This window comes from Haliotis rufescens, unplaced genomic scaffold (assembly GCF_023055435.1).
Source record: "Haliotis rufescens isolate VD_foot unplaced genomic scaffold, xgHalRufe1.0.p SCAF_24, whole genome shotgun sequence".
Lineage (NCBI taxonomy): Eukaryota > Metazoa > Mollusca > Gastropoda > Lepetellida > Haliotidae > Haliotis > Haliotis rufescens.
In genome coordinates, this window is record NW_025963935.1 from 6,596,203 (window position 1) to 6,609,579 (window position 13,377).

At 36.7% G+C, this 13,377-nt stretch overlaps 1 protein-coding gene across 4 annotated transcripts in view; it reads right to left on the reverse strand.

Moving 5' to 3' along the window:
- Positions 1–13,377, reverse strand: part of LOC124113549 (ribitol-5-phosphate transferase FKTN-like) — a 29,492-nt gene that overhangs the window by 14,102 nt on the left and 2,013 nt on the right. For all 4 annotated transcript variants that reach the window (XM_048402092.1, XM_048402090.1, XM_048402089.1 and 1 more), the window contains exon 2: positions 1,224–1,400. In XM_048402092.1, the coding sequence (XP_048258049.1) occupies positions 1,224–1,400 (177 nt within the window). The remainder of the gene's footprint in view (positions 1–1,223; positions 1,401–13,377) is intronic.

Here is a 13,377-nt window from a genome sequence, read left to right on the forward strand (position 1 = left end):
TAAACCCACTACTAGGCTACACCTACGTTTGCTGTCAGTCAAGAGTTCAAGAGGACATAATGCGATAATGTTCATAGCAGATATAAACATGAATATTTATTGAAGGATGGGGATCCTCCGTTGTGTATCCCTTGTGATGAAAGAATCACGGTCAAGCATGTCCTGCTTGACTGTACTGGTTTGTTTTCCATCACGAGGAAGACATATTTCACTATAAAACGGCAAAAAACCTTTCTAGTAACGTTAATTCTCATTTATATTGTGTTTCTTAAGAGAAATAGAACTGATTCATAAATTTTGAAGTACAAAGTGTGTTATGTTATTAATTGGTTGGTTTGTTGTTTAACGCCGCACTCAACAATATTCCAGATGTATGACGGCGGTCTGTAAATAATCGAGCCTGGACCAGACAATTCAGTGATTAATATCATGAGCATCGATCCACGCAATTGGGATCAATGACATGCATCAACCAAGTCAGCGAGCCTGACCACCCGATCCCATTAGTCGCCTTTTACGACAAGCATAGTCACCTTTTACCGCAAGCATGGGATGCTGAAGACCTATTCTACCAAGGATCTTCACGGCTCTTTTATTAGATTGTAAGTGTCCCCCCCCACCCCCCCCCCCCCCCCCACCCCACCCCCCCCCCCCCCCATCACCAGCAGCTGAAGGAACGGTATAAATCCTACTGTGGAACCGCGGAATTTCGAAAGTCCCCAGGGTCCCTAGTATGGTGGCCTGACTTTGGTTGCTGGCGATCTATAACCCTTTTTATTTTGTGTTGTTGAACAATAACTTCTTTTAAATGCTCTCAACTACTTTTAAATCGAAACTGTGATAATCTAGTTATTGCCTTGTCCAACGACGATACATATATATATAGTTCTCGTCACGATATGACTGAAATATTGATGTGACGTTGACGTTTAACTCACTCACGCAATTTATCATAAATACATTATTATGTGATCAAGTTTGGTATTGAAAGATCACCTGAGAATGAGAAGGTATGATAGGGAGATTAGTAAATTCGGCAAGATACTTCAATGTAGATGTACCAGACGACATGATAGCCAATTACCCTCTTGGCTTGAACCATTTTGGATGACCACCGAAGGCTCTGGTGTCCAACTTGACAATTTACATGGGCCGGTAATATTGATGGAGAAAAGTGTCTTTGCCCTCAATAAATTTTGCAATGTGTTATGGTTTTAACATACCCCTTTGTCCCAGTCTGCTCCGAACACCCCCAGTGAGATGACATCTCCGGCCGAGCACAGGATACAGGGAGGTTCCGACTCATTGGCAGACAACAGGTGCTGCAGTACGGATGGTTCGATGACAAATATAGGAATACCATGATGCAAGCACTTGCTGGCGAATGTGTTGAGCAGTTCCTGTTTTAATAAATTGATGAAACTCAATCACAGGGTAAGAAGAAACAACGGTACAAACTTTGTCTCAGTCTGTCAACTTGTTGCATACTAAAGCAATAGAATTATTGACCTTCTTTCTTTATCCAGCTTTAATAGTGTAGTATGGCCATCTTGAAGGCTTTTTTTTTTTTTTCTTTTGTTTGTTTTTTGTTTGCTTTTATTACCATGGACACTCACCTCGCTTTTACAACAAACCATCCATGTGCGCGTGGTCAAGGACTTCTGATTTTGAATGTATTTTTCACATAAGAGCATACTAAATAATATCCTTCATAAGACTTTCAATTTGAATGTTAACAAGACCTATCTCAATTTAGCATTCTTAGTTGATCTTATCACATTTGAATCGTGTGATTTGGAAATGAAACATTTCAAATTTAAGATCCATACATGTACATATAAGTTTCTAAAGACCACTGTTGTGAAGTATATGTTCTACGAAAGTGTTTATATTCCTTTAGCAAAGCAGAAACGTTCTTATATTAAAAAAAGAACAAAAATGAGTGTCATGTTCCACATCTACACAATTAATTTGGAATAACCATTTTCTGCAAAGTATTATGTTATCAAAATTCGTGAACTACAATTCTTTCATCTTGTTTTGCACAGGTAACTTACACATATCAGCAGTCATAACCTTAATATTAGGAGTGTTGTGAATTGTATATGGCAAAGTAACTCTACTGTTATGCAAAACCTGATAATACATTCTAGACCTAATTTCTTATTATCATTCCCCTCAATTTCTATCAGCTATCAAGATCTCAGTCAGGTCTTCTTGGTCTTAATGGATATAACATATTACAACCAACTGCCCTTTGGATAGATCTTATTGCAAAACTTTAAAGTTGCACTCGACTTGCAGTTCAGGTTTACTCATTACATTACCATCGTCATAATATATATTCCTAACAAAAATAACACCCGCTTTAACCAGCTTTCATTATAAAAAGATTTTCCATTCACAGTAACCAAATTATCATTCCAAAAAAATTGGTTAAATATATTATCTTTGTTAACAGTATTCTTCCATGAATTCAACAAATATTCATGAAATGATGGAACCAATACCTCAAGTTTAATCCCCCTACTCCATTGAAAGGCAAATCAAGAATAAGTTTCCAACAACCTTTTGTTGAAAAAGATCTTGGAATCCACGCAAGATATAGGAATTTACACATATTATCAAATTTAAATACTGATGCTTCTCCATTATCACTCGAGTTTATTTAAGCAGTTATTTTACCCTTTTCTCGTTTATAATTCCAAGTAATCTTAAGTGATTCAGCGTTAATTTCCTTTCTTGTTAAGTATAGTACTTGCATCCTACTACTTCGATATATTAATCAAGAGCAGCCTTTTCCTTTAGAAAGTAAAGCCCTCCATATATTGTTAGATTTCTAGATTTGTGGTCTTAGATTTTCTGCAGCCAAGATATTATTATTTCGAAACAGTTAAATACTGAGACACTTAACTCCATTATATACTACTGCCACTTATACATGTTCATTGTGGGAGATTCTTAATTAGCATGGTACTACTTTTGAGGGGATTGATTTTGAAACCAGTTACCTTTCGAGTTTGATTATAATATTTAAAAGCTTTTTCAACTGATTTCACATATGTAAGAGTTAAGTTGATATCGTCAGCAAAACAGATCCTTTTCTTTCTTTATGACCTATACAAATTCCTCGTATATCATTACTGTTTGATAATTTTATATTGAAGGCTTCTAATCATGTAATACAAATATATGGGCTTAAGGGACAGCCTTGCCTCACTCCTACAAATGAAAGAATCGATTGTGTAGATCTACCTTTATTAATAACACAAATTCCTGGGGAATGATAACAAATAGAAAACCAAATTATACATCTTCAGTCCAAAAACATTTTTCCCTAAAATCAAAAGCCTTTTGAAAATCTGAAGACACAATAAAACCTTCATCAGAATCATCATACATTTCCAACAGATCTGACAAACATCTAATAGCCTCCCTGATATATCTGCCTTTAATGAACCCAATTTGAGAGGATGAACTGGCAAGAGAGACTTTAGTCTATTTGTAACAGCTTTGCAATTATTTAAAATATACATCTAACAATGTAATTGGTCTCTTGTTTTCAATCATTGACGTGTCTTTTCCGTGTTTATCTAAAAGTGTAATAATTTCTCTTTTTGAGATATTGTTAACAAGTTTGGAAGAAATGGTTGACATAATTCAAGAATGACTTTTTGAGATTTCCACCAAATATTGAGGAAACTCTGCAGACACGCCGTGACATCCTGGGGACTTGTTACTTTTAATGCTACACAATGAATGTCTTAAATCATTTTCTGTGATATTTCCTTTTGCACCTCAGTCAGTTTCAAATCAGTTTCTGTTGTGAATATTGATCTTTATAGAATATATGAAGTTGGTGGAGCATTTCAATTTCATCCACTTTTGAGTTTTAATTTGTGTTATCTTTCCTATATTATGTTTACTCTTTTCACCTTCCTTAAATCAATTACTTCTCGTTTTAATAAAAAAACTTTTGGCTTTTTTGGATAGTAGCTTCCGATTCATTGAGTGCTTTCACGTATTGCTGCTTCACTTCTCTTCCCTTCCAATGTCTAGCTTTTATTGAAATTTGCAATATTTTATACTTTATCCATTCCCATTAAGGAACAAGGAGAATAACCCTGTTTCCACTATATCCTGTTTATCCAAACCGAGGTTGTTGTATCTTAAAAAAATTGCTAAATTATTTTAATAATCGATCTCTGCCTCGTGTTTTGTTAAGACAATAGAAGAGTAGATTGAATCAGAACTGATTCTCAAGAACCTCATTTTCTAGTCTGGTTAATCAAGTTTCCATTGCTGCAAGTTTTTCTTCATTGCATTTGACGCCTTTTCGAGGCGTACCTGTGTTCTTATTTTAGCTATGGCATTATGAATAAACTCAATAGATTTTTTTCATTTCGTTGTACTCACGGGACATCAATTTTCCGTTTTTCCTTATCTCCAGGACCCTTGCTTTTAGCGTAATATCGTCAGAGCGAGTGTCTGGGCCATGCTTGTCCTCGTCCGCCATGTTGGTTAAATCGATCTTTCTCCTTTATGGTTCCAGTTGTCTCTGTTCATCAGTTTTTTCGGAGTACTGGTCTGATTACCAGGGGGATCACGTAGTTTGTGTATGTGCTCCCCCATTATTTTGCTTAGTTTTGAACTTTTTTTTACGGGCCCGTCGCGCGCCCTGTTTTCAGACACTGCACAATATACGGGTCTTACGCAATCTTGAAAGCTGGTTACGTGTGTCAACGTTATAAGGGTGTTGTCGTTCACACAGTCTCGCACTTACATTTAATGAATCTAATACCCAGATCGGATAACATTCATTCGTTATTGAAGTGCTACCACATTTTAAGATTGACAAGAAATCAGCGATACCAAGCCCTTAGACGATTGCAAGCTGGGCAAGTAGCCAGTGCATTTGAAGTCCACGTAAGGACCATATACAGGCTCCAGCAACGGTACCAGACCAACAACACTACAGATGGCTGACCACGTAGTGGAAGACCAAGGGTCACCACCCGACGTCAGGATCGTCAGATTGTGCGACAGCATCTTCAAGATCGCTTTGTTACTGCTGCGGAAACTGCTCGACAGACCAGGGGGACACACCAGCGACACATTAGTGGGCCGACGATTGACGAGCAGACACCTCCACTGTCACAGGCAACACCGACGACCCATTCTGACACCACGTCATCACAGGGACCGTCTTCAGTGGGCAACACAGCACCAGCATTGGCGCCACTAGCAGTGGAGAAGAGTCCTCTTATCAGACGAGAGCCGTTACTGTAGCTCATCAGCAGATGGCAGAGAGAGAGAAAGAGTCTGGCGACGCCGTGGGGAACGTTATTCGGATGCTTGTGGTGTTGAGAGAGACTCGTTGGGTGGTTTGAGCATCATGGTGTGGGGGTGAATCGGCCTTGCACAGAGGGTCGGCCCTCTGATCTTCCAGAACATCAGTCCAGTGAGAGGCAATGGTGTCACAGCAGCTCGATACATTGATCAAGTCTTGAGACCACACGCCATACCTAATTTGGCACGTGGCCGCAAACACGAGTTTCAGCGTGATAACGCCTGTGCCCACACTGCGAGAGCAACAAGAGACATCCTCCAGCAGATTGGTATCAGAACCATGCATTGGGCTGCCCTCAGTCCCAATTTAAATCCCATTGAGCACATGTGGGACGAGATTCAAAGACGGCTGAATGACGTCCGACCAAGGCCGACAACTGCAGCTGAACTGCGTCATGCGTTCCTCAGAATGTGGGCACAAGTGTCTATAGGACTTCATCAACCGCCTCATCCATTCCATGTATCGAAGTTACACGGCAGTCATCAATGCACATGGCGGACACACGAGATACTGACTTGTGATGCCAATTTCTCAGAGACTGGTGTTGTGTTTCACTTTAAGAATATATGACACTTTAATTTTAACCTTGATGATCAGCTTTGCAAAGTTTCATCAAGTGAGAAGAGCCTGGCTGTAAATTGGCTTTGTAATTTATCCTATTGATCTCAGAAATCAGTATAATATGAATGTATTGTTATTATTTAGTTTTTATGTTAACGCAATTCACAAAACTGTGACAAATACTGGAAATTCCTGAATGCTTATGTATTTATCGCTTTTGCCACATATTTGAGCCATTGTGTTGCCTTTTGTGATGGTAACGCTAATCCTGTCTATTCAGTACAATTTGTGTCTTGTTCATTGATCTTGTGTGTTTTTTTTACTGATTTGACAATGTAGTTGTATACGTACCAATTTCTGCGTTTCATTTTGGGAATCAGAACGCAACAGAAACCGGGGGCTCTTTTGAGATCTGAACACAATTTGCTGAAAACAAAACAATTTCAGTGGGGAATTTGTCAGTGTTCAGAGTATTTTAATATCATTCGAAGGGGTTATTGTGGAATCAGTAACCATAACATAAAGCTTGACACATATTTGAAGTCTCCAAGTGAGACCAAATTAGGTTAGCTACAGCCAAGACTAGAGGTCAGTAGGATATGAATGTACATATATTATTTTTTCATTATTATTGTTACACAGCTTTATGAAATGTATTACTTCGTTCTGAGAAGCAGCTTCTGAAATGTACGATATTGAGCTTTTGCAAATTGCAGAGGTAAAAGGAGAGTGCAGGTGATGATTCGGTTCCATTCAGTACCCCAAAGATTCGTATAGTGATGTTGGTAGATTCACTCAAGTGCTTGCTTGTATGGATGGCACACTCATACCAATATTGTGACCCACAGAATCAGAATAAATATGCATTCAAGCGGACTATGTTCCAAACCCCCCAAAATAGTAACCCGCTACACACAAGTAAACAACGCCTTCTTCATTTAGAAACTACAGATCAAGTTTTGTCTGTTTGTTGTTTAACGCCACACTCAACAATAGTCCAGCTATATGACGGCGATTTGTAAATAAACGAGCCTGTTACAACGTAAATTGTAATAAAAAGGTAAATTGTAATTCTTGCAGCAAATTGAAATAATTTTGACGTAAATTGTAATAACAACGTAAATTGTAATAATATTTGACGCAAATTGTAATACGCAAATTGTAATAAAAATTGACGTAAATTGAAATTATCTCTACTTGCGGTAAATAAACGAGCCTGTTACAACGTAAATTGTAATAAAAAGGTAAATTGTAATACTTGCAGCAAATTGTAATAATTTTGACGTAAATTGTAATAACAACGTAAATTGTAATAATATTTGACGCAAATTGAAATACGCAAATTGAATAAAAATTGACGTAAATTGTAATAATCTCTACTTGCGGTAAAATATAATAACTTTTTACGTAAATTGTAATAACCTTATAAGTTTAGTGTCAAAGGCGTTAAATGACTAGAACCTATCCTTGTCGTCATTAAAGTATGGGTGTGGGGGAGGATTGAGGTCGTTATCGTACGTTGTAGTATAATTATATGTATATATAAACGCATTGGAATTTCATTTCTATGGTTGTCCAGAAGAGGATTAATTACTAGAATGAACTTAGTTTTCTTATTTATTTGTTTTGTACTTAATTGTAATATATCCTATTGACGATTTTCATCATAATTTGTTCATATTTAACCTAATGGAATCATATTTCAATTGGTAAAGTAGGTAGTAATATACACAATGGAATAATTATAACGTAACACACTTACACAAATATATTGATGTGTAAATGTTGAAAGTCTGACTTTTACTGACTGAAGCAAATTTATTTATCTTGCATCTGTATATTTGTACATATTTTAAGCGGAGAGGGGTTTACTAAGTTGCAAGAACTTATCCCCAATACAATTCTCATTTTGTTCTGTGAATAAAATATGTTTAAACTAAACTAAACTAGCAAATGGATACCATGTCATTCTGCAGTAGTCTGTGTGCAATTGTAAGAATTAATAAGAGAAAGTTTTTTGTTGGATTCTAATATGTATCACTAATTCTAAGCGAAGATTGGTAATGAATATGAACAGCCATGTTGTGTGACTTTGATAGAATTTGAGATCTTCACAATCACCTGGTTTGACCATGTACACAGAATCTCGTTAGGGTTTGCGATGTTAACATAATGAGTATTGCAAGGGATACCAAAGGTAACAGTTAATTATTAGAGGGAATTGGTTGTGTGTAATCCTTTCACGTTGATGGAAGGAAGCCACTCAACCAGGTGGTGACAATGGTTTTGCGCAAGGCTCGGAATCGCGAAAAGATCACTAGATATATTCATGGTGGCTGGACATGCAGCATACATAATTTCCAGTGTATGCAGGGACCTCGTCTGTGTTTCACTCGGTATTTCAAACTTTGATACACAAGGCTATGGCCATCACGCCATTCACAGGTTCATGATGAATTACCTTGCTTATTGTGTAAACAAATCAGTCACGTTTGCAACAATAGATTAATAAGTTGATAAATTTGGACTGCAATTACCTATTAACAACTTAAGACATAGAGGCAGGGAGTTAATATATAACCAAAGTTATGATCCTGTTAAAACGCTTGACGTTGGAGTAAATGACAGCAACTAATTTGAACATTCCCCAGTAATATTATACAATACGTCATTACCCATAACCGTGGGAGAGACAATTCCCAGCTATATTGTAAGGTCAATCGCTTTTGGCATGTTTAAGAATAAACTCACTTTAAGGCACTTGGCAGGTCAAAACTGGCCGCCCTGATTATGTATTTAGGTTTGACAACACTTATGCTCGTGGATTTCGGAAATAGATATTATTTGTTACCTAGATGTTATAACAAAAAGCGAATATGTCGACAGTTTGTTTAATAGTACAAAAAAGGGGTGTTAAAAAGCTATCAACGTTTTCTTTTATTGAACACAATATTTGCACTGTATTGATGTACATAATCTAGCCTGCTGCCCATGTAACTTAAAAATAAGTAAGGATAAGATTTATGGATGAAAAACTTCTTTATTACAATTAAGAGCGACGTTTCAGTGTAGGTTCTAACACCATTATCAAGCATGTTTACCAACACCGAAACGTCGCTCTTAATTGTTTTAAAGAAGTTGTTCATCCATTAATCTTATCCTTACTTAGTACTGCAACTTCTACATGCCTATCAAAGAAGTAACTTTAACATATATATGTATGATCTTCATATGTCACAGTCTGTGGCCTGAAAAAACAATAAAGTTGTGTCTTATGACATCTGTTATCCCTGCTGAAGCTATGATAATGTTCAATTTCAGTCTGCCACACCAAGTGTGAATAAGCCTTATACAAGTGTTGATATACCACACTGACGCAAGCGTTATACAAGTGTTGATAAACCACACTGACGCAATTAAGCAAAAACATATTTGGTGTGGGCAAATACCTGGCGTGTAGATATGAAACATTCCGGTTTAATTGTCGATACACTGGGCTACACATACATAACAAAACCCCAATGACAGATGAATTGGTGCCTTGATATGCAACAAGAAATAATCTTGTTTATTTCCAGGCCATCCTGATCATCTTTTACTTCTACTACATGCATGGTTGGAGGCGAGATCAAAGGCGCCGCCCAGCATTTATTAGACAACAGACCAAACCACCACCCAACCCCGTCGGTAGGGATTATATAATCGGTGCGCACATAACTGTGTCCAGTCTACCGCGGGGTTTGATGCAGTGTCAGTGTCGAATGATTTTATGATAGTTGTGAAAAGAAATCTTTGTATATCGTATTTTTGTGTTACTAACTATCCCCTTATTTGCTAAAAGAAAACGGATATAACCAACAGTGAGTCAGCAAACTGAAAGATCCACTGACTGCTACATTCCTTATATAGGCTAAACGGTCCTGTTTGTGTGTACTAGACGTAACATTCAAAGGCTAATAAAGTGAATTTTAAGACAGTACAGGCTATGGAACCGAAAGATTATATGTCCAGAACGCATATGTTGTGTATAAGACGATGTCTATGCCCTGAAATGTTAGAACGTTAGATCGAGAGGGCGAACAATTAAAGTAGATACACGAGAGTTGGGACACTGGCTGTGTAACACCAAGACATGCGGTTTGAAATCAGTCTCTGACATGAGAGATTAGGTTAATTAAACACAAAACTTTGCTTTCATATAAATTTTTTTGAGAACTGGGGAGCCAGTATGCAAGTACTACACGCATTCATACGCGGAAGCATATTATAGTTGATATAGTATATGTTTTCATTAATCTGAACACATGCATATGAACAATAAGCAAATTAACAAGTCCAATTAAAATTATTTGTTGCATGTTAATGTTTTTTTGTTTTCACTTTGACATAATATATCATAACAGACTAAGAGAAGGTTTGGGATTCCTCTTGAAAGTACTAAAATAACAACTGTTGTTTACTGAACAGAGAGTTGTTTATGATAAAAAAACATTGACTTTCAATTTCTTCTCCCATTTTCAAATGTAGTTCACTTCAATTTGTTTTTATCTTTTTTCTAAGCTCTTAAGAAAAACGCTAACGTGATCACAAGGTAATAGGCCTGTTGAATGTCACCCTGTGATATCTGTCACATCTGTCACGGATGTGATGCTTTCTACAGGTTCAGCCATTTCCAATTTCCTCCATTAGTTATTGGAAACTTTTAGGAAAATACTTCCTTTCTCCCTTAATCCTATCTTTCATGCACGCAAAATGTCAAACATATACTTAGATAAAATCTTTATATAATCCATACAATAAATAGAGGTTATCACGCGAGTGTGTTTGGGGATGGTAAATATCCTGCATTAGGAATAAACATTGTATTTAGCGAGCCTTGGCGAGCTAAATACATAGTGTTTATTCCTAATACAGGATATTTACCATCCCCAAACACACAAGCGTGATAACATCTTTATCATATAATGTCATTCTTTAATTCTGTGCTTCAAAATCGCTTTCCCTCTCTCACAAACATTACCGAAACATTGCGAGTTTCCCTTGAATGCGCGCATTAATATTTATTACGTCACAGGGTAAGTGATGTGTCAGTCGGACAGTGACAGAAACCAATATAGTTCCAACTGAAATCTGTTTCTTATACAGCGGCGAAGCAACATATACGCAAAACAACAATTGTTTTTAATTGCCTTTTGCGGCAATCCATCGGTCTGTCCGCTAGAGTAACTGCCCTTTGTCAAAGGGAAGCTACTCTAATCCTAGTCTATGAGACGTCACGGGCACGGTCAGACGTTGTTGGCAGTCGGTCTGTCCTGTCATAGCGATAAGAAATGTACTCAGATGTACACACAGCGACAAAACGAAACAAGGTAACAATTCAAACTTATTTCCGTCAAATCCAACTATTTTAATTTGTGGAGAAGGTTTCAAGCCGCAGAGGTCTACAAGCACAGATATGGCTACTGATCCCGCTTCTCCAAAGTTGCCAAAACTTATAAAATGCCTTAGCTGCGTCACAGTTAGACACAGATTTTCAGTATATTAGACTGTTCTTTTGATAATGATAGCAATTATGCCTGTAGTTTATCCAGATTCCCGATGGTTAATTCTGACTCGATCGCCGAATGACAAGTGCGACGCCATGTTTGTTTATAAACAGTGAAAGTAGTCCCTACTTGACCTTTGATATTAGCATCTCTATCCGCATATGACCCCAACGGATATCGTTTTTATCCGTTGGCTTTATCCTGCCGAGAAACCTACCATTATATGATAAATAATGTTTATTAATTAAGATATGGACGGGTGTAGGGAACAGTCCCTTTGAATATTTATGATTTAAACACAAATTTATGTACAATTTGACAATATCAAAATTCACCACCACTTGCCAAGTTCACTCAAATGTCCCCAGTTGGAAGTTGTTACAGATAATCACAGATTCTAACCAAGTCTGATCTTCTATTACATAGAATGCATGAGTGACTTCTTTCCATCAGGATTACACACAGGGGAAAAAAATGGATAAAACTCCTGAATATATCCTGTATACATGGTATTAAGTATTTACTATCAATTTCCTCTAATAATTAAATGTTACCTTTGGCAAGCTCCAATACTCACAGTATCATTTGGGCAACAACAAAAACCTGTGTGTGGGGAAATGTCCAGTATTGAATGTCAAGAGAACTATTTTTGTCGAAACGAGATACGGTTCTTTTCTGAATACCCTTGTGGACCTTCTATTATAAGAAATATAACTTTTTGTACACCTTTCAATTCAAGTGTGTATATGCCTCTAACGTTTAAATGTATCTAATTTTACCGTTTCAAAAGGTGTTGAAACATATTACTGTGTCCAACGTATTTAAATCTATCTCCACACGCTGCGGTTGTTACAATAACATTCATATATTATCATCATCAATTATAGCTTTTACGTCGACTTAACATACGACACACCCACACACACCCACACACACACATGCACACACACACAGCCATGTAATCATACGTAAACATACTGAATAGGTAGGACGTCAGTAACTGTCACACCTGATTTATTTGTCTGAATGGAACGTCTGAAAACAACGGGTTAACCGTTACACAGTAATTCGGGGTGATGTTTTTTGTGCTACAGAATCAAAGTACCGTTGTGCTAAGCAAGCAATTAACACTATAACCATAATGCAATCGCGTTAATCAATACAATCCACAAAAACAATATATAGGGCGCCTTTTTACTATTTATTCCATATTTTATATCAATAATTCATTTATGGGTACCAAAGAATGATTTTATATCAAAAATATGATTTTATTATACCATGAAATGTTTATTGATATCGCAAATCGATTTTAGATATCAATAACAGAATTTATGAAATAATGTACTTTATCATCGAAAAAATCGAATAAGGTATGATATTTATAGCCTTCGTCTCTGTGCCCATTTTTTATAGTTCGTGTAGATAGGTACAGTATGTTAACATTTACATATATAGTCATATTCAGTCGATGTATCTACATATGTGTAAGGGCAAGCTTCTTCCCTTTATTAAATCAGTTTTCCGTCTGGCTCTGAATGTGGAACACAGGTTTTAGAATTACATATGAATCTTGTTATAATTGTATTTTTATGCGATTTGAACATTTATATTTACTATTGTTCTTACTACGTTTTACGTGAGACGTTTTATATTTACATGTCACCATATATTACCATTATTGCTTGTTAGCTGAACACAATTGACAAATACTCAAAAACAAATGACTAGTAAACTAATAATGTACGTTGAAAATAATATATTCTCAATGCCAAAATGACGTATCAAGGATCAAGTAGAAGATATATTGACAGTAGCGCTGGGAAACTATTCAACACACCCGTGGAAACAAAAGTGCTTAAGCTCAATGTTTATCTCTCCTGCCGGCCATTATGCAACGGCCATCTTATACACAACCTC